The sequence below is a fragment of the Leptopilina heterotoma genome, unplaced genomic scaffold (genome assembly GCF_015476425.1).
Source record: "Leptopilina heterotoma isolate Lh14 unplaced genomic scaffold, ASM1547642v1 Lhet_201, whole genome shotgun sequence".
NCBI lineage: Eukaryota > Metazoa > Arthropoda > Insecta > Hymenoptera > Figitidae > Leptopilina > Leptopilina heterotoma.
The window spans coordinates 376823-396956 of NW_025110916.1; the positions used below are offsets into that span (position 1 = coordinate 376823).

Consider the following 20134-nt stretch of genomic DNA (forward strand, 5'->3'; position numbering starts at 1 on the left):
CGTCATACGTTCGCGTACACGTTCACGTTATTCTGTTCTCACCTTAAGGTTGAGTCCACAATAGCACTTTTGAACGGGATGTAAACGTAATGAAACAATATACTTAGCATTGTTTCGTTTCGTTTACGTTCCGTTCAAGAGTGCTATTGTGGACTCAACCTTAAGGCGAGAACAAAATAGCCTACGTGAACGTGTAACGTGCTGACGTCACAATGTTATACAAGTCGGTTCTACAATGGGCACGTCGGACGTGGTCGTCTGACGTGCCGTGCTGACGTCACCCATGCTATTCAAATGGGTGACGTCAGCACGGTACGTCAGACGTCCACGTCCGACGTGCCCATTGTAGAACCGACTTCAAATGGGTCACGTGACCACGTTCACGTTAACGTACACGTTTTCATAGGCATTCTGTTCTCGCCTTTAAGGGTGGATTCCCATGACAGCGTTTTGCGTTGCGTTGTAATGGGAGAGAAAAAGACGCAAATATACGTTTGCTGCATTCTCTCTCATTAAAACGCAACGCAAAACGCTGCCATGGGACTGCGGCCTAACATTCGACGAATTGCGATAATCCGACGTTTTGAACATTCGTCGTATTGACGATTCGATATTTTTAATATTCGACTAATTGATAAATCGACGTTTTGAACATTCGACGTATTGACAATTCGATGTTTTTAGCATTCGACTAAATGCCGATTCGATGTTTTTAGCATTCGACGTTTTGTCCATTCGATTACTTGGCATTCGACTATTTGATCATTCGACGACTTGGCGATTAGGGGATATGCATGCGTCTCATATGCATGCGTCTCCAAAAAAAAGTTGTTGTAAAAAGCCCCTTAGAAGAAAGATAAAGGAAAATGTCAGCCATATATTCTATGATAAGTTCTATTACACGGAAAAACATTATATCACAGGAAAGCAAAAAAAAATTTTCACTTTCAAGTGTTACTAGAATTAAAGAAAGTAAGTTATAAAAAAATTTGTTGATTTACTTTAGAAAAACTCCTTCTCAATACCAATTATTTATTTGGTATGGAGTCAAAAGTTCCAAAAGAGAAGTTCCAATTCCGAAGGATCCAAATTATTATTTTCCCAAATGATATTTTTTCCAAAGTATTATTTTTCCAAAGGCCATTTTTACCAAAGTATTATTTTTCCAATAGTCGTTTTTTCCAAACATTGTTTTTTTATTTTTTAAATTTCAAATCAAAAATTTCATTCAACGTGTGCTCATTCCAAAATTATGTTGTGAAATTAAAATTTTTTTTTCAAATTTAAAAATAGTAAGCAGTGAAATTATATTAAATTGTAAATTAGTAAAATTAGAAATTTTATTTAAACTATAAAATAGTGAACAGTGAAATTATATTAATTAAATTGTAAATTAGTAAAATTAAAAATTTTATTTTAATTTAAAATTTTATATAAACTATAAAATAGTGAACAGTGAAATTATATTAATTGTAAATTTTAATTATGGTAGAATTAATACAAGACGGAAAAAAATTATTTACATATCGAAGGATTTCTGTATTACAAGCATTTAGATAGAAGAAATGTGAAATATTGGAGATGCCTTATTTTTTCAAACAACTCCAATACTTTTCACTTATTTAACAATTCAACACTTTTTATTTTGGAAATTTCACACTTTGGTAAATTTATATTTTGGACTTTGGAACTTTTGTAATTTGGAAAAATAAATTTTGGATCTTTTCATTTTGGAACTTTTTTCTTGGAATTTTTCGATTGGAACTTCCGTTTTGGAACTTTTGTACCCCAATCATTTATTTTTTGTCTCTAAGTTCGTCTAAGTAGGGTAAAGGATAGTTACCACATGCGTTATTAAAAACGATAATAATTATAGCAATACGTTATTAAAATATGTTTTAATATATATTAATATTCTAAAATTCAATATTTGGAAGCCAATATAGTAGAAGTAATATTTAACTTGTTTATATTTTCGTTAATATTATACTTTGTGAGAAGATAACCTCAAAAACTTGACAGTTTAGCGTATAGAAAGGTGAAAAACAAAACCACAAAGTAAAATATCACTGTAAAAAAATTTTCTGTAAACTTAATACTCTGAAAGTAGGATGAATGTTACCTACTTTCAGAGTAGCGATTTTACTAAATTCTAAGTAACAACTATACACGTTATGTTTTTTTACAATTATTTGTAAAGTTACAACCGCGGTTGTAATTATGCCACACTGAATGTAGGTAATATTTAGTCCCTCATTCAGAGTAGTAAATTTACAGAAAATTGTAAAATTGACACATTTAAAGTATTAATTTTACCAAAGATAACTTAGATTCCCTACTTTTAAAGACGATATTTTACAGAAATTTTTTTTTACAGTCCATGACTTACACTGTAAAAAAAATTTTCTGTAGATTTACAGTTTTGTTCAGAATTTTACAGAAACTTGTTAAATAACGTCTTTAAAAGTAGTGAATTTAAAATCCCTTCTGTAAAATTAATACTTTCAATGTCTCAATTTTACAATTTTCTGTAAATTTACTACTCTGAAAGTAGGTAATATTTTTGTCTTTTTATTACCTACTTTCAGAGTAGTAAATTTACAGAAAATTGTAAAATTGAGACATTGAAAGTATTAATTTTACAGGAGGGATTTTAAATTCACTGCTTTTAAAGACGTTATTTTACAAGTTTCTGTAAAATTCTGAACAAAACTGTAAATCTACAGAAAACTTTGTTTACAGTGTATATGTATAAAATTCAAAGCGAAATGTAAACTAACCTAAAAACTAATTTAATCTTATATGTAAATCTCATTTCATATGATAGGTTATATTTACTCCAGTTTATTTGAGCGTGGTGCAGAATTGTTCTTTTTAACATTTAGAAAGGGCATGTGTCAAGCATTTAAAATATTTTAAGACTGCCGTGTCTAAAGACGTAGTTACTAAAAGTTTTATGCATTATAAGCACCCACTCTGTTCGAATAATTTTTCCGATTTTTCTTTTCTATTTGACGTCTTTATAAATAATATATATATAATATAATATATTGTAATAAAATAAAGAGAAAGTTAATGTTTAATGAAATATATATGTAAAAGGTAGTTTTTGAAAAAGTTAGTATTATAGTATAATTTGAAAATAATTATGACTATACTTCCTACTTTAAAGTTTGTTTATAAATATTTGAATATTGTTAATGAGATATGTTATTGCAAAAATATTATCAACGATTAGAGTTTAGTGTATAATTATTAATATATTATTCAGTGGTTATTTTAATTAAAAAATTTGTAAATGTTAAAGAAAAAGGAAAGAAAAGTGGTAAAATCTAGAACATTAGGAATACAAATGTTTGTACATTTGAATTTATACAACAACATATCGATTTCATAAAGCTTCTTTCATCGGACTGGTCCTTTTCAAGAGGAAATACATTATTCTTCGGATTCCAGAAAGTCGAACAGAATAACACTGTAAGAAAAAGAGTTGCAGTAATTCCTGATTTTGAAATAAAAGTTTTTATTGATGATAATTTAATTCCATTCTGTGAATTTATTCGTGTTATGAGTATAGCAGAATTTGGAAAATTATTGAAACTTGTCGATAATTATCATTTAATTTGAAAATTTTATAATCAATTTTTTTTAATTCTCAGCAATATATTTTATTCTAAATTGCAGAAAAATATTATTTATTATAATGTCTATTATATTATGGGCATGATTTTTTATTTTAACTTTTGAGTATTAATATATGTATTGAATTTTTCAAGTACAAATCTTTTGGCTTTTTAATTTTATGTTATGATTTTTGATACATTTTTCTTTGAACAGAAATTACTTTTTTTCAATATTTTCATTATGCAATGTAATTAACGTTATAATAAAATAGTCTAACATTCAGAAATTTATTTATACTCTGTGAAATGCGGTTTATTATAAACCCTTAAAATACACATTGAGTACAGATCGCCCCAGTGTTTTTTTAAATGCATTCCATTTTTAAACGCGTGTAATTGTTTATTGTTAAATATTTTTTAATAAATTAATTTTATATGTACAGAACTACTTTTTTCATATTCCTTAGAACATTTTCTATCGATTAAAAAAAATCGACTGAATTTCATTAATTTGAGACAAAGATATAAGGTTTCAAAGTATCGCAGGGTACAAATCGCCCTAATGTGTTTTTGAACTGTGTACTTTAAGGGTTAAAAGTGATATAAAATTATTTTTTGGAATTAATTTAAAATGCAAATTTTGAATTGTTTTTATTAATCGTGAATTACAGCATAATTTTTGTAACCTGAACAGTCATTATCGTCAAAATGAAGATGTAAAACAAAAAATTTTTTCTTTTAACGTTATTCCATTTGGAATAACACTTCTCCAAAGTTCAATCATTTCTAGTTCATTTCAGGCCATAAAGAATATAGAATGGATTTTAATGCTGTTATTTTGTAAAAATATTTTTTAATAATTATCACAGTTGGTCCCCTTTTCCCCTTTTACTGATGGGTCAAAATTCGTGAAGTGGGCAACTAATTTTTAGTTGATCAATATTTTTCATGAAATATATGTTTTTCTGTTTGAAATAATAAATAAAAAATACAAGTTGAACAGTTTTGCAAAATTCGTTTTTTTGTTGTACATATTGTTAAACAAACTTTTTTGCATGAATTTAGAAAAGTTTTTTTTTTAATAAAGTAATAGGTAAAATTTAATGATTTTTGGAATCATTATATAAAAATAACACGATTTTTGAATAACATTTTTCATTTTAAAACTTAACGTAATTTAATAAAATTATAAACAATTTATTTAAACAAATGAAAATAAATGCAACTTCTCGATCTGTTATTTTATTTTTCAAAAATGAATATTGTTCCTTATTTAATGCCCAAGTATTACCAAAAAGAAAAAATTGGTATTTTACATTTGTTCAAAAGAAATAAATAATTATGTTAATAACAATAAGCATTAGAAAATCATAAAATCTTAAAAATATTTTTTTTAGCTTTATTAATTAAGAAAATTAATTAAAAAACCTATTAAAATAATGTTTGAGTGTTTTTGATGTATGAAAAAAGTATGACAATTTATTAAATTATTTAAACAATTAATTGTTGTTATTTTTTTTAATCTGTACTTAAGGCTAGAAATCTCTAGTTTTTTCTCAATAATTGTGCAATTTGTCAAGAGTAAAACATCTGGTAATGATAAAAAATAAAAAATAAATTAATTAAACATTGTTTAAACAATTAATTGTTATTTTTCTCATAAAGTGTACTTAGGACTAGAAATATCTAGTTTTTTTTAAATTCAATCAACTGAAAAATTAAATAAAAAAAAATAATAAAATAAATGTTAATAAATTGTTTAAACAATGGTTAAATAATAAATTTTTAGTTTTTCTATTATACTTAAGTGTTTAAGTAATATAAAAAATGTCACAATTAAGAAAAAACAAGGAAGTTATAGTTTTAAGTACAGTAAATTAAAAAATTAATAGAATAAATTGTTTAAACAATGTTTAAATATTTAATTTTTTGTTTTTCTTCGATACTTAAATGTGGTAGTTACAAGAAAATGCACAATACAGAAAAAAATAGAAATTTCTAATCCCAAGTACAATTTATGAAAAATGTAACAACAATTAATTGTTTAGACAATGTTTAATTAATTTTTTTTTATCATTAGCAGATGTTTTACTCATGACAAATTGCACAATTATTGTGAAAAAACTGGAAATTTCTAGCCCTAAGTGCAGATTTAAAAAAATAAGAACAATTAATTGTTTAAACAATTTAATAAATTGTTATACTTTTTTTATACATCAGAAACACTCAAACATTATTTTAATAGGTTTTTTAATTAATTTTCTTAACTAATAAAGCTAAAAAAAATATTTTTAAGATTTTATGATTTTTTAATGCTTATTGTTATTAACATAATTATTTATTTCTTTTGAACAAATGTAAAAACCAATTTTTTCTTTTTGGTAATACTTGGGCATTAAATAAGGAACAATATTCATTTTTGAAAAATAAAATAAGAGATCGAGAAGTTGCATTTATTTTCATTTGTTTAAATAAATTGTTTATAATTTTATAATTAAAAATTTAAATTTAAAATTTTTTTTTAATTTTATCAAATTACGTTAAATTTTAAAATGAAAAATGTTAATAGAAAATCGTGTTATTTTTATAGAATCATACCAAAAATCATTAAATTTTACCTATTACTTTATTAAAGAAAAAACTTTTCTAAATTCATACAAAAAAGTTTGTTTAACAATATGTACAACAAAAAAACGAATTTTGCAAAACTGTTCAACTTGTATTTTTTATTTATTATTTCAAACAGAAAAACATAAATTTCATGAACAATATTGACCAACTGAAAATTAGTTGCCCACTTCACGAATTTTGACCCTGATGAGAAATAAAATTTTTTAATTTTTTAAAAATATATTCCAATGTATGATCATGAAATTTAGATTCAATTTTTGAATTTAGCATGTTTTTTTTAATTCAGACTATTGACACCATCACACAATATAAAGTTTTTTTACTGTTTGCGACTTATATAATACACTCGGATCGCAAAGTTTCAGTACATTTGGACTATTTGCTTTTAAATGCTTACTTCACTTCAAATTTAAATATTTATATAAAAATTGATTTAAAAGCTATTAAACTAGGATCATTTTGCGGTTTACTAAATTTAGAATCAAATGGCCCAAAATATAACCAATTTAATAATGTAAATATGAAAATATAGTTAATTGATAAAATAAATGAATAGATATGACGAACTTGCAATTTATATTGTTTAAAAAATTTAGAGCAAGAGAAGTTAATTTTATAGATTTCGAAATCGCTATTTTCACAAAATAGTTCTTGGCCAATTCGATCTAAATGTATTAAATTTTAAAATAATCCTAGTTTAATTATATTATATTAAAATTGAATCATTTTCTTAAAAAAACTCTGTAGAAGCGATATGATAAAAAATTTAAATTATATGTGCAAATTGTATAAACAAATAAATTTTTGTAGGTTTTAAATATTTTTTCTTGAAAATTAATATTTGTTTTGGTAATTATGCAGAAGAAGGACTTTTTTTCCGAAAACTTTATTAATAATAAAATTTCAAGTTTTTAAATGTTATAAATGATTATTTTTTTTAAAGACTGCATTTCTTTGGATGTACTTTCTTAAATGGCTATAACATTCCGATATAATAGAAATGTTTATAAAAAGATATATCGAAAACACTTAAATATAATTATTGTATTTTTCTAATGTTTATGTGATGTAAATATTTAAAAATTTTCTTTATATTAAAGTTATTTTCTATCAAAGAATCCAAAACTGTAAGAAATTTGAGTAGGGGAGGGTAGGCTACATTGAACCGGGTATTTTATAAAGTCCAAGAACTAATTAAATTTTACTAATTTCGATCAGGTTTTTGTATCAAAATTAAGCTGAAGTACTCCTTTAGTTAATACACACGTTACAAACACAAATTATTATGATTAAATAATTAAATTTAATTTTTTTCTAGCCAGTTACACTTTTCTTATTTTGAAGAATGTGTGTCTACATTGAACCACCTCTAATAAAACACTACAATTTACTTCAAAAATAATATTTCCACTTACACATTGTAAAAAATCTTATTTTCCACTCAAAAAAATAGAAAATTGTTATTTAATTGTTATTACTTGTTAATATAGGAGATTAATGTATTTTAATGTCAGGTTAGTTAGGTAAAGTGACAGTTTGAGTTTTTCTCGTTCACAATTGTGATGAAAGCACGTCTTCCAGTATTTTTCTTAATAATTAGTAGAGCAGACAATTTTACAACTCTTAAAATTGAAAATTCTTTGCTTTTTCGGGTGGTTCAATGATGCCGCACTCACTGTATTCACATGACATTCACAACAAAAATTGTTTATAATAAATTTGTGTAAGATTTAAAGTTCTTTATCACATCGGAATATTGAAGTTGACACCCTAAGCGAAATAAATCGCAAGTTTACTAATTTTTAAAACTTCCTACTTCAATAAAAAAACGTCATTATAATTCCACCAAATTTTTTGTTTTGTACGTGAAAAACAGTTTTTTTAGTTTTTCTTTGTAAATAATAAACCTACGTGCCCGAAATTTTTGGACATAGTTTGTTTCAGTAAAACTAACTTATATATTAAATAAGAAAAAATTTCACTCAGTCATTTCTCAGAAAATTGAAGTGGTTCACTGTTGACGCTGGTTCAATGTAGCCTACTCTCCCCTATTAATACATTGTTAATATAAATTTTAACACATTTTAATTTGTTATTTGGTACATTTTTTGTCCCCTTTTTGAGGGAAAAAATTCCCCTTTTTTGAGGATAAAAGGTACTGTGATGCCTGATAATATTACATGATCAACGCATTATTACATTATGTAAAATAAATGTATATAATAATATTAAGAGATAATACAAATATATTTATAACAGATTTTAGAATGAGTATGATAGAATTTTAATTATTCAAACTGTTGTTACCGTTTTTACCTTAAACAAATTATATTTCTCTTGGTTTTCTTTCTTCCTGGCGTTATTCTCATTGTTCTAAACACAATTATATTTTTATAATAATTATGCACAAAATGTGCACAAAATTTTGTGTTAATTATTGCTGACTGTTGTTGACGAAAATTAGCTGATCAAGGCTGGTAACGGTCGTTTGCATTTTTATCACTTTCCACAGTTATTTTAACACTTTTCACTACAGAGCCACTGCAAACGCTAAATAACCACGAGCCGAACAGAAAAGAAAAATCGTCATAAAAATATTTCGAACTACCCATTGAGTAATTACTTTGTGATTATAAGAAAAAGTCAAATATACATATATATTAGGGTGTCCGTTATTTCCCAAGTTAGCTACACTACCGGTCAAAATTGAGAGACCACCCATTTTCAGGCGAATGAAAAACGTTTTAAAACATAAAATTTATTAAAATTTTTTTCTGTTAATTTTCTGAAAGATGATAGAATTTTGGAAAGCACAAGATATTTCAGAAGTCCTTTGGCCAATAAATCATTTCGATATTTTTAAAAAATCGTCATTTCCAACGTTTTACAAAAATTTGAATAACTTCTAAAATAATGAACGCTTTTTAATGATCTTAGGTTTATTTTAAAGGTCATTTGCTGCATCATAAGAATTACTTATAAGCATTTACATGTAATTTTTTTCTTAAAAAATCCAGACCGTCAAACTTGTACCAAATAAATTCAAAAAATTTTAAACATTTTTATTAACAGAAAAATAATTTTTAAAATTCAAACGTATTTTTTTTATTGAATTATCTTGAAAAATCTACACCATATGATGTTTTATATATTTTCTAGAATAGTTTTTAGTACAGAAAAATAGTTCCAAATTTTTTGAATTTTTTTGATCCAAGTTCGACGGTCTGCACTTTCTAAGAAAAATTTTTGTAAAACATTGAAAATGACGATTTTTTAAAAATATCTAAATAAAATATTGGCCAAATGAAATGACTTCTAAAAGATCTTGTTCTTTTCAAAATGTTGTCATCTTTTAAAAAATACAAAGAAAAGAATTTTAGATTTCATACATTTTATGTTTTAAAATGTTTTTCAATCACCTGAAAGTGGGTGTTCTCTCAATTTTGACCGGTAGTGTATTTTCATTTGGGTATCGTCAAAATCGTTTCTTTTTGACCTAAAAACAATTCTAGAAACTAGAAAAAATTTTTACGATGCCGTTTAACCCTGCCTAAATAACAATACTTTTCCCATTTAATTAACATGGGATTTTTGCACTTTTTAAAAAATAATTTTTATTTCGTTTATAATACTCTTTGACTAACCAATAATGCTTGATTTTCTTCTATTATGATTCCTTTAGATAGAGAAATTTTCATATTATCGCGAAAAATTTATTACACAAGTTTTAAAAAGGTCAATTTCATTTTTATTGATTTTTCTGATTATTTTGCTAAATCTACTTATTAATTAATTTTTATTCGATATTTCATTGAAAGTTTCTTGTTTTATGCATCCAATTGGACCATAACAATAATTTCAATTCATAAACTATCCAAGAATCACACAGTAGACTAAATCCATTTCAAATCATGCAGGTCGACTAACTTCATGGTATAGAAAAAAAATTGTTTTGCTTGTCATTTTTTTCTCTTGAGTATAATTTAATTTTCTTTCTTGGGTCTTGTAAATGGTCTTGTCCTCTTCATAATCCAGTTTAAAATTTGAAAAAAATTTTAAATTATAAAAGTAGGGGATGATTTTTTGAAAATAAATAAGATCAATTTTTTCAAAAACACCACCTTTTTTTGTTATCAAATTTTTACTACAAATTCTTAACATAATTATGAACATTTCCTATGAATTTCAAGCGGGTTAAACCATTCTGTCCATCAAGAGAAATTTTTTTAAATATTTATTTTTGCAAATTTTCAAATTGTTAACTTGCATTTTTTAAAACAAATAAATCGTTATAACATTGTTGACGTGAACATTAACAATTTAAAAATTTGTAAAAATAAATTTTTCAAAAAAAAATTCTCCTAATTGCCAGAATGGTTTAGCCCGCTTGAAATTCATAGGAAATGTTCGTAATTATTTTAAAAATTTGTAGTAAAAATTTGATAACAAAAAAAGGTGGTGTTTTTGAAAAAATTGATCTTATTTATTTTCAAAAAAACATTCCCTATTTTTATAATTTAAAATTTTTTTTCAAATTTCAAACTGGATTGTGAAGAGGACAAGATCATCTACAAGACCCAAGAAAGAAAATTAAATTATACCTACTCAAGAGAAAAAAAATGACAAGCAAAACAATTTTTTTCTATAACTATAAAATCTCATGTTAATTAAATGGGAAGAGTATTGTTATTTAGGCAGGGTTAAACGGCATCGTAAAAATTTTTTCTAGTTTCTAGAATTGTTTTTAGATCAAAAAGAAACGATTTTGACGATATATATATTGGACTACAAGTACTAATATAATAATAAAAATTTTCAAACAAATCGGAGAGGGTGTTCCGAAATGTAGTAAATATCTTGTCGACTTACACTACATACCTATATTATTTTTTAGCGTAATGAATTACTTTTATTGCATTTTACAAACTTTTTATTAAGTGTTAGTTTCACTGTTTTAAATGTATTACTTAAATATTACAGTTATTGAAACGAAGGAAGAAAAAGTTCTCACCATCGAGGGTAAAATTTCACACACTGATAGTACTAATTTATTTCTGAAAAATGATGAAAATAAAGCCTGTTCTATTTGTTCGACTGGTTTGGAAGTGAAGCATACAGTAAGTTGATTAAAGATTGACATGACTAGTAAAAATTCACTATTTCTTTAGCACTAAATTATAATTCAATATCAGTAAATATTATCCACAAAAAGCACTTTAGACCTCATTATCCGGACAAATTTTAAATATTTTTTTGTTTTTATTTTATACCCCCATTTGCAGCTCAAAAAAGGCTATTTTCGTGAATTTTTCAAATAAAAACTCCTAAACTGTTTTAAACGATCAATATATTATCTAAAGGTAGGGGAACATAGTCGAGGTCGGCCCACTTTTTGACTTTTGTTTATAACTTTTTTTGAAAAATGAATTTGGACAATTGAAGTATATGGTTGGAAAGTCCTGTTTAATAGGAACATCTTTTCTGTACAAAGTAAATTGATTGGTTTTAAAATGAAAAATTTATAAAGATTTAAAAAAAAATTGTAGTCATGCTTGGCCCTTACAGTCAAGGTCGGTCCATGTTTAAAATTCAAAGGGCATTAATCGTTAAAAAATAAAATAACATGTTTGGAGTTAGGGGCCGTACACATAATACGTCACGCTGCTAGGGGGAGGGAGGGGGTCTGAGAATTGTGACTAAGTGTGACATGGGGGAGGGGGGGTGAACTCATGTGTTACGTCACAATCTTTTAAATTCAAAGATTATAAGAAATTATATGTGACAATGTCACTTTTTCTAAATAAATCAAGTTAAAAATGCTTTAAACTATTTAATATCTATTAGATACCTGTTTAACATCTATTAGCATATTATTTATAATATGATAAATAATATATTCTCTTAATTTGAATCAGTTAAAAATCATGGTTTTAACTGACAATCAGTACTGACTGACTTTTTGCTTCTGAATCAGTTAAAAATAACTGAAAAATTATCCACAAAACACCGAAATTTTTCTAAATATTGTATATTAAAGATTTGCTTGCATAATTCGAAAAATTTACTTGCAAAGTTTATTTTAAAATTGTGTAAAGATTTAAATTTCTCACTCCAATAAATGTCTATCGTCAAATTTTCTTAAAAATATAGCTTGAAACTTTCCTGAACATTTGAATTGCATTTTCGACTATACTTTCGTGAAAATTTTCCTAAAAATTTAACTTAATTAATTAATTTAACTTTTCGCGCTAAACATTTATTGAAGTGGGATATTTAAATCTACACAATTTTCACTAAACTTTGCATTTAAATATTTCGAAGCTTGCGAGTAAATCTTTAGTAAATTTTTAGGAAAGTTTCGGTGCTATGTAGGTAGTTAAACGTGACTAATTGAATCAATCAAAAACAATTGTATTGAAACATCAGTTATTTTCAACTAATTGTCAGAAAAAAAATATTACTATTTGAATTACTATCGGTGTAAAATGTAAAGTCAGTTGGCTTTGACCGCTTATATCTTGAGTAATAAAAATCGCATAATATTGAAACAACTTGGAATCAGTAGCTACAACATTTTTACGTTACTGTAGAAATTGAAGGAAATACAAAAAAATTATTTCGAGAGTTATTAATTTTTGAAGGGAAAAAGAACATGTTTTTTGGCATCATTTTCACAGGGTCTACTTTGGTAACATGTAACTCGTTTAATAAGAGTCCTATGATGTTCCTGATTTTTTTCTATGTTCCTTAAATCTTTCTGAATAATGTTATTTAAACAAATAACCGTTATTATAATAACTTTTTGAGATATTTAAACGAAATAGGAGTCATGTTATCTTTGATGGAAATTAAGGTACGAAGATGAGACAAAGTACACGTTACGGAGAATACGACACTTATTACGATTCATCAACAAAAGTTTGGAAAAAAAAATTATTTCAAGAAGTTATTTGCAAAACTATATTCAGTTTTTTGCTTTATTGCACCATTAGCGGTAAGGTGCACACCATCATAAACCATTTCCCATAGGCGTCAACATTTGAAATGCGATAAACTGTATTATTGTAGACATGAGCAGGTAAGTGAGGACTTCAGGTCACTTCTACCCAAACCTACATACAATTTTGAATTTCTTAAGACAGGAAAAATATTTTGGGTGTTTACACCTCTGTACATCCTTAGAAACCAGATCTTTAAAGTTATAAATCAGTTTCAACCACAGAAAAAAATGACCAAAAAAAAGGTAGTAGTGTTAAACTTGGAGTCTCGGACAAAAAGACTTACAGTAGTATGCTTTAGTATGCTTTAGTTTTTTGCAAATAATTACTTAAAATAATTTTTTTTTCCAAACTTTTGTTGATGAATCGTAATAAGTGTCGTATTCTCCGTAACGTGTACTTTGTCTCATCTTCGTACCTTAATTTCCAACAAAGATAACACAACTACGGTTTCGTTTAATAATCTCAAAAAGTTATTATAATAACGGTTATTTATTTAAATAACATTATTCAGAAAGATTTAAGGAACATAGAAAAAAATCAGGAATATTATAGGACTCTCATTAAACGAGTTACATGTTACCAAAGTAGGCCTTATTGAAAATAGTGTCAAAAAACATGTTCGTTTTCCCTTAAAAAATAAATAACTTTAAGAAAAAAATTTTTATTTGTTTTTAATTTTTCACATTAATGTAGAAATAAATTACTTACTGATTCCATACAGTTTCAATATTGTGCGATTTTTTTTATTCAAGTTACAAGCCTTCAAAGTCAACTGACTATACTTTTTGAACCGATAGTAGTGACTAACTTTTTGCTTCTAAATCAGGTATTTTTAACTGATTCAATAATTTAGAGTGTAAGATATAATATGTATATATTGTCCAATGTATAAAATTTACAGTGAAATTTACGTGTGTGACGTGACGTAGGGAGAAGGGGGGGTTCAAGATTTGTGACGAAGTGTGACATAGGGGGAGGGAAGGGTTATTAAAAATGGTCAAAAATCGCGTGAAGTATTATGTGTACGGCCCCTTACGGAAAATTGATTTTTTATTGTTTACAGCTTGTAACTTAATGAAATAACAAAATAATAAAAATAAACAATATAAAAAAATAAATACCTATAAATAAAAAAAAATTTTGCACTGAAATATTAATAAAATTAAATAAAAATATTAATAAGATGATCAATTATATTATGAGTTATACAGAATTGCAGTTTTTGCAAATGAAGTAGCTCGTCCTCATCTTTGCGCATTTTAAACACAAAGTGGCCGACCTTGACAGAAAGTAACATTACCGAATTGTTGTAACCAAAAAGAAATACGTTTCGGGATTCGATTTTTCACTTTGTTTTTTTTCAACCATAAGTCCCACAAAATTTCTGCATGCTTGCCTTGACGATTCATTTTTTTTTTATCTTTTATTAATGATTTTTCACATGATGCACAAAACTTTTTTTGAGCTTTTTTTGTACCGACGTCACAGAAAACACAATTTTCGATTCTCCGAAAATGTAATTGAACAAAAAGTTAAGTTTTACTAAGGGTGCAGTCCCATGCTGAGCAGAAAACAGAATGCAAAGCAGAATTTCGTAAGTGCAAGAGAGATAGTCAAATATCACTATCCTTTCCACTCTCACGAAATTCTGCTTTGCATTGTGTTTTCTGCTCAACATGGGACCGTACCCTTAGACAAGCTTCGACAAGTATGCGCGTAGGTGGCGCTAGTGAACTTGACAAAAAAACGCGAATGGCCTACCTAGACAGTGGTCCAACCTCGACTATACTCTCCTACATATGTTATATACATTTTAGTATTTTTTTATTAAAAAATATTTAATAATTACATTCTCATCATATGAAAAGGTATTAGTTTTGGTCGAATTTTGACTTTTGCTAATTTTATGAAATCTTTACGTTTTAAAGTGCCCTGAGTCCGAAAATCATGGTCCGGCGAGTGCGTCTGTCTGCGTGTCTGTCTGTTGTCTGTCCGTCTGTAGACGGAAATGTTGTTCCCACGATAACTCTTGAAAAACTTATCGGATCATTTTTAAATTTAACACACTAAGGGCCAGTTTCACCAATACTGATTAAAAGTTGACGAATGATTAAATCCTCAATCAAGCAATCATGAGCCGTTAAACTGGCTTTAATAATTGATTAACTTTTAATTGAGGTTGGTGGAATTAGCCCTAAAGTTGGTGTAAAAATAAAGGCTAAGTTCGTTAACCAGCCTTTTTCGTTGAAAACTACAAAAACTACAGTAGTTTCAAAATTTTAAAAACTCAATTTTTTCAAATTTAAAAATTTTTAACTTCATATTATTTTAGATTAGGAAAATACAAACAACTTTTCTCTTTATCATTTTTTCATAAAAACCCAATTTTCGAAGTTATAGTCTCTTAAATGGTAAAAAAAACTAAAAAAAATCACAAAATAACACTGAAAAATCGAATTTTTTTAAAGGAATAAAAGTTAGTCAATTGATTTTGACATATTCTCACCCTTAAATACTTGAAAAACATACTTGTACACAAAAAAGTCTTAATTTCCGGAAAAATTACTCTACATTATATATTTTTTGTGCCCTTTTTTGACAAAATAGTATATTACGATACTAGGCCAGAAACTTGGATTTTCTGGCCGGCGTGATATATAAGGCCGTGGCGAAGTTGAGGCTTTATATATCACGCTCGCCAGGGCATCCAAATTTCTAGCCGTGTGTCGTATACAATTTTTCTGTATCCCCAGCCGAAAGTACGTTATAATTATTGTTTGAATAATAAAATAGCACAATAAGTTACCCGCCCGACTTTTGCAAAGTCGAGGCGAAGCCGAGACTTGGCTGGTCGTGGTGGGAATAAAAAAAATTATATGTTAAAAATAATTGAAAGTAAAATTTAAAAAATAAACAATTAAAAAATAGTAGTTTCTATTCCAAGCTTTAGTTTAGATCCCTAGATAAGTGTTTATACCATAATAGCTTTGATTTTCTTTTATTTAGAAAAAACAATTGACTTTAAAAAAATAGCAAATTTTTAAGGAATGAAAAAAGTGTAACCTTGAGTGGACCACTCCTAAAAAATTGTAAAAGTTATTGTAAATTCTTTAATTTATTTAATATTTCTGATATATTAAAACAAAATTTATGCTTATGCAGCTTCAGACCATGATTGTGTCGAAATGTTTAGAAGTGAAACCATTTTTAATAATTTTGGCACATATCACATCAATATCACAAAAAAATTAATAAAGAACATAAAACATAGTTTCAAACCAATTTATTGTGAATTAACTTCCATAAAAATGGTAAACTGACATTAAAAATATAAAAAACAGGCAGTCCACTCGTGGTTATAAACAGTGGTCCACTCATGGTGACATGCAACTATTTATGGCAGACACCACAATTTTTTTTTGAGTCAAAATTATCACTTAATTAAACTAAGACAATCAATTTCAATGTCCAAAGTAGTAGGAAAAAAATAAGTTACCTTTTAAAACTTAAATTTTGCACTACTTTTACGCTTCCGAATCACTTTACTCATTGTAAGAGCGACTTCTTTTTTGGTTTGTGTTCTTAAAAATGCGTTACATCAAACAATAACGTGTATGATTATCGCGGAACATAATTTCTTACGGTTTCTAGGTGCGGTACTGCTATTCGTTTTATTTATTTCACGTTTCCGCTGTCAGATAACTTAAAAGCTCAAGTGGTCCACTCAAAGTGGCGGTCCACTCAATGTGACATTACCCTAATATATCTATTTTACAATCATCGAAATATTCATCAATTATAAGAGTATTTACCTACTTTACCGATCAAGTGACATCTGTGAAATATCGTTCAAATCTCAATCAAAATTTTTATTATGATAATTCTTTGTATTTAAATTACAATATTTTCAAATAATTAAAAAATAATAAATGTCATGCATTATTTTGGTTATTTCAATTACATGCACGGTGTTTATCTTATGTATTTTGGTATTTTTAACCAAACATTTCTAGAGTTTTGAGGTTATATTATGATCAGTTCACGTCAAAACACAAGCTCTTTAATGAACGTGTATGTGTGGTTCTACAGTTTACACTACCGTCCACGAATATCAGGGCGATTACACGCGACTCTATGAAAAAACATGCCATCACTTTCTCAATCATATCTCGTAAATAAAAGGATATACAAAAAAATATAAACACAGTTAGAAAGCTGATTAAATTTTGCGTAAAATAATACGTCTTTGAAGTCATTTCGTTAACTATTTTTTGAGTTGTAGAGTGAGAAAGAAATAAAAAAAATTTTCTCATTTTTGTCTCTTGACTTCAACTTTTTCAAAAATTTAGAAAAATTTAGATAAAATTTTTCTAAAAACACAGAAATCTTCGTTAGAATTTCAGCTTTAAAATAGGCCATCGAAAATTAAAAAAGGTTAATCCGTCTTCAATATATCATTAAAAATGTGAAGCCGAGTTTCTACGATTGGTGCATTGGAATTTAACTGTGACGACTCGATTCTGTCTTTGCGCGGTTGCAAATGAGAGAGAAAGCAGGGACGACTTCATGCGGGAGAACGATGAACTTTCGAGTTTCTTTATATTACTCGTGAAACATCATTATTTATTATTTCCCAACATAAATTCGTCCCTGTTTTCTCTCCCATTTGCAGCCACGCGAAGCTAGAATCGATTTGTCACAGTTAAATTCAAATGCACTAATCGTCGAAACACGGCTTCACATTTTTAATGATATATCAAAGACGGATTAACCTTTTTTAATTTTCGAAGGCCTATTTTAAAGCTGAAATTCTAACGAAGATTTGGGTTTTTAAAAAAAATGTTATCTAAATTTTTCTAGATTTTTGAAAAAGTTGAAGTCAAGAGACCAAAATGTAAGAATGTTTAATAATAGTGAGGATGGTCGTGGGCATAAAATAAATTAGTCACCAAAGTTAACAAAAATACATTTATATTCGAAACAAAGCAACACAATTATATCAATTAGACTAGCTGTCGTACCCGTCTTCGACGGGTTTTAGTTTCTACTAATATATTTGAACAGGTGTCTACCAATCAGGAATTTAATTTGACTGGGAAAAACTAATAATTAGTTACCATGAACTATTTCATTAGGAAGATATTACTATTTGAATCAGTAAATGACGTTCTCCATCAAATACTATTTTTAACTAATTCATATTTACAGAACAGTATTTGTCAATTTGTAGTACTTTATGCGTTTGTAGTATTTCAATTAATGTATTCATAATTAATACTAATTTTCCACCAGCTTTTAAAGTTATGTAGGGTCTAATTCGAACTAATTGTATCGCAAGTACGCCCCACGTTACGACTGCTAAAATCTAAAATAAGACCTATATTGTAGGCTGATAGTAGGTCTTAAATTTTGACAAATAAAAATATTGCATCAATAGAAATTAAAGCAAAAAGCAATTTTTTAAAAACGAATTAATATAATAAAACTTTTTTTACTTCGCGGTTAATAGACACTCTGTTAAATGTATTAGTAGAAACTATAACACGTTTTCGGTTCCCACATGGGAATCTACATGGGATCCACTTTCATAAAGGAAACCATATGGATTCCCATGTAAAACCGTATGGTATAATTTTTCCATATCCCTATTGAAAATTTCCTCATGGAATTTTACATTTTACCCGTTCTTGCGTAATGCCCGGATAGAGTTTTCAAAAGCAACAACATACCCCAAACATTTCTAAAATTCAAGAAGAAAAATTTTAATTCATAAATAGGAATTTGTTATTTATTTTTAGTCATTTTTAAAACATTTCTAGAATTCAAAAATAAGAAAATTTTGATTAATAAATCCCAATTTGCTTTAATGGCGTCTTAAGGACTTTCTATGTCCCAGTGCCCGCTGAAGTAAAATTTTAGTTTTATTGGTACTTTTACTGCACCCTTTATATTCAACATATATATTTTATTTTCTACGTTAAATATGACAATACATACTATGAAATTTTCAAACTTAAAACCTGAAAATATCAATATAGAAATTGTTTGCAAACTCACGTTCATTGATTTTAAAAAATTTGTAATCGACATCAAATTCATGACTCTAAACTTGTTAATAAAATAAATGTAATGAATGTAATCTAAAATCTAAAAACATCAACCGATATCAATACCAACTTCATAAAAAATTAAACAATATTGAAAAAAAACTAATTAAAAATTTGGTCGAAAATCAAAAATATGATTTTGGCTTAAAAATTCGGATTTATTATTTATATTTTATTTTTATAGTGCAAATTAGTTGTATTTATAGTAAAAAGTAGCTACAGAAAGTGTCACATCAATTTGACTTATAATAATATAATAATAATAATAATAATAATAATATAATGGGGATCATTATATGTAAAGCTAATCTCAGATGGCAGCACCATAGCAAGATTTGTGGGGAATTTGTCTCTGTCACACTTTCCCCTATGTTTCTCTCTCACTATATACTCATGCGTCGTAGTGTACAAGAGTTGAGAGAGACCAGATTGTCTTTGGACTTGTAATTGTTTGGTCGTGTTTATTGTAGTGTTGTACAATGTGTAAATGACTAGTAAATGTAATCTTTAAATAAATAATCACATGTGATAAGCATTAATATTGGAGTTACTATAATTTCTAATAATATTGATTATGGGAAGAATATATATTATTTAATATATATATATATGTCTCTAATTATCCCACATTGGTGACCCCGAGGAAAAGCATTGCACACCTGTTATTAAATCGAAATATATCTGCTTATTCAAGAATCATCCAAAAGTTAAAAGTCATGAATCTCGATAAAAAACAATAGTGAGCTTCAGGCGACAACATATTTCGTATAAA

At 26.9% G+C, this 20134-nt stretch overlaps 1 protein-coding gene across 1 annotated transcript in view; it reads left to right on the forward strand.

Annotated features, from left to right (window-relative positions):
- The first annotated feature begins 755 nt into the window (after nt 1-755).
- The window catches only part of LOC122501093 (39S ribosomal protein S18a, mitochondrial), a 79458-nt gene continuing 60079 nt past the window's right edge, over nt 756-20134 (forward strand). The window contains exons 1-2 of the mRNA XM_043610357.1: nt 756-972; nt 11235-11371. Coding sequence (XP_043466292.1) covers nt 867-972; nt 11235-11371 — 243 coding nt within the window. The 5' untranslated portion in view covers nt 756-866. The remainder of the gene's footprint in view (nt 973-11234; nt 11372-20134) is intronic.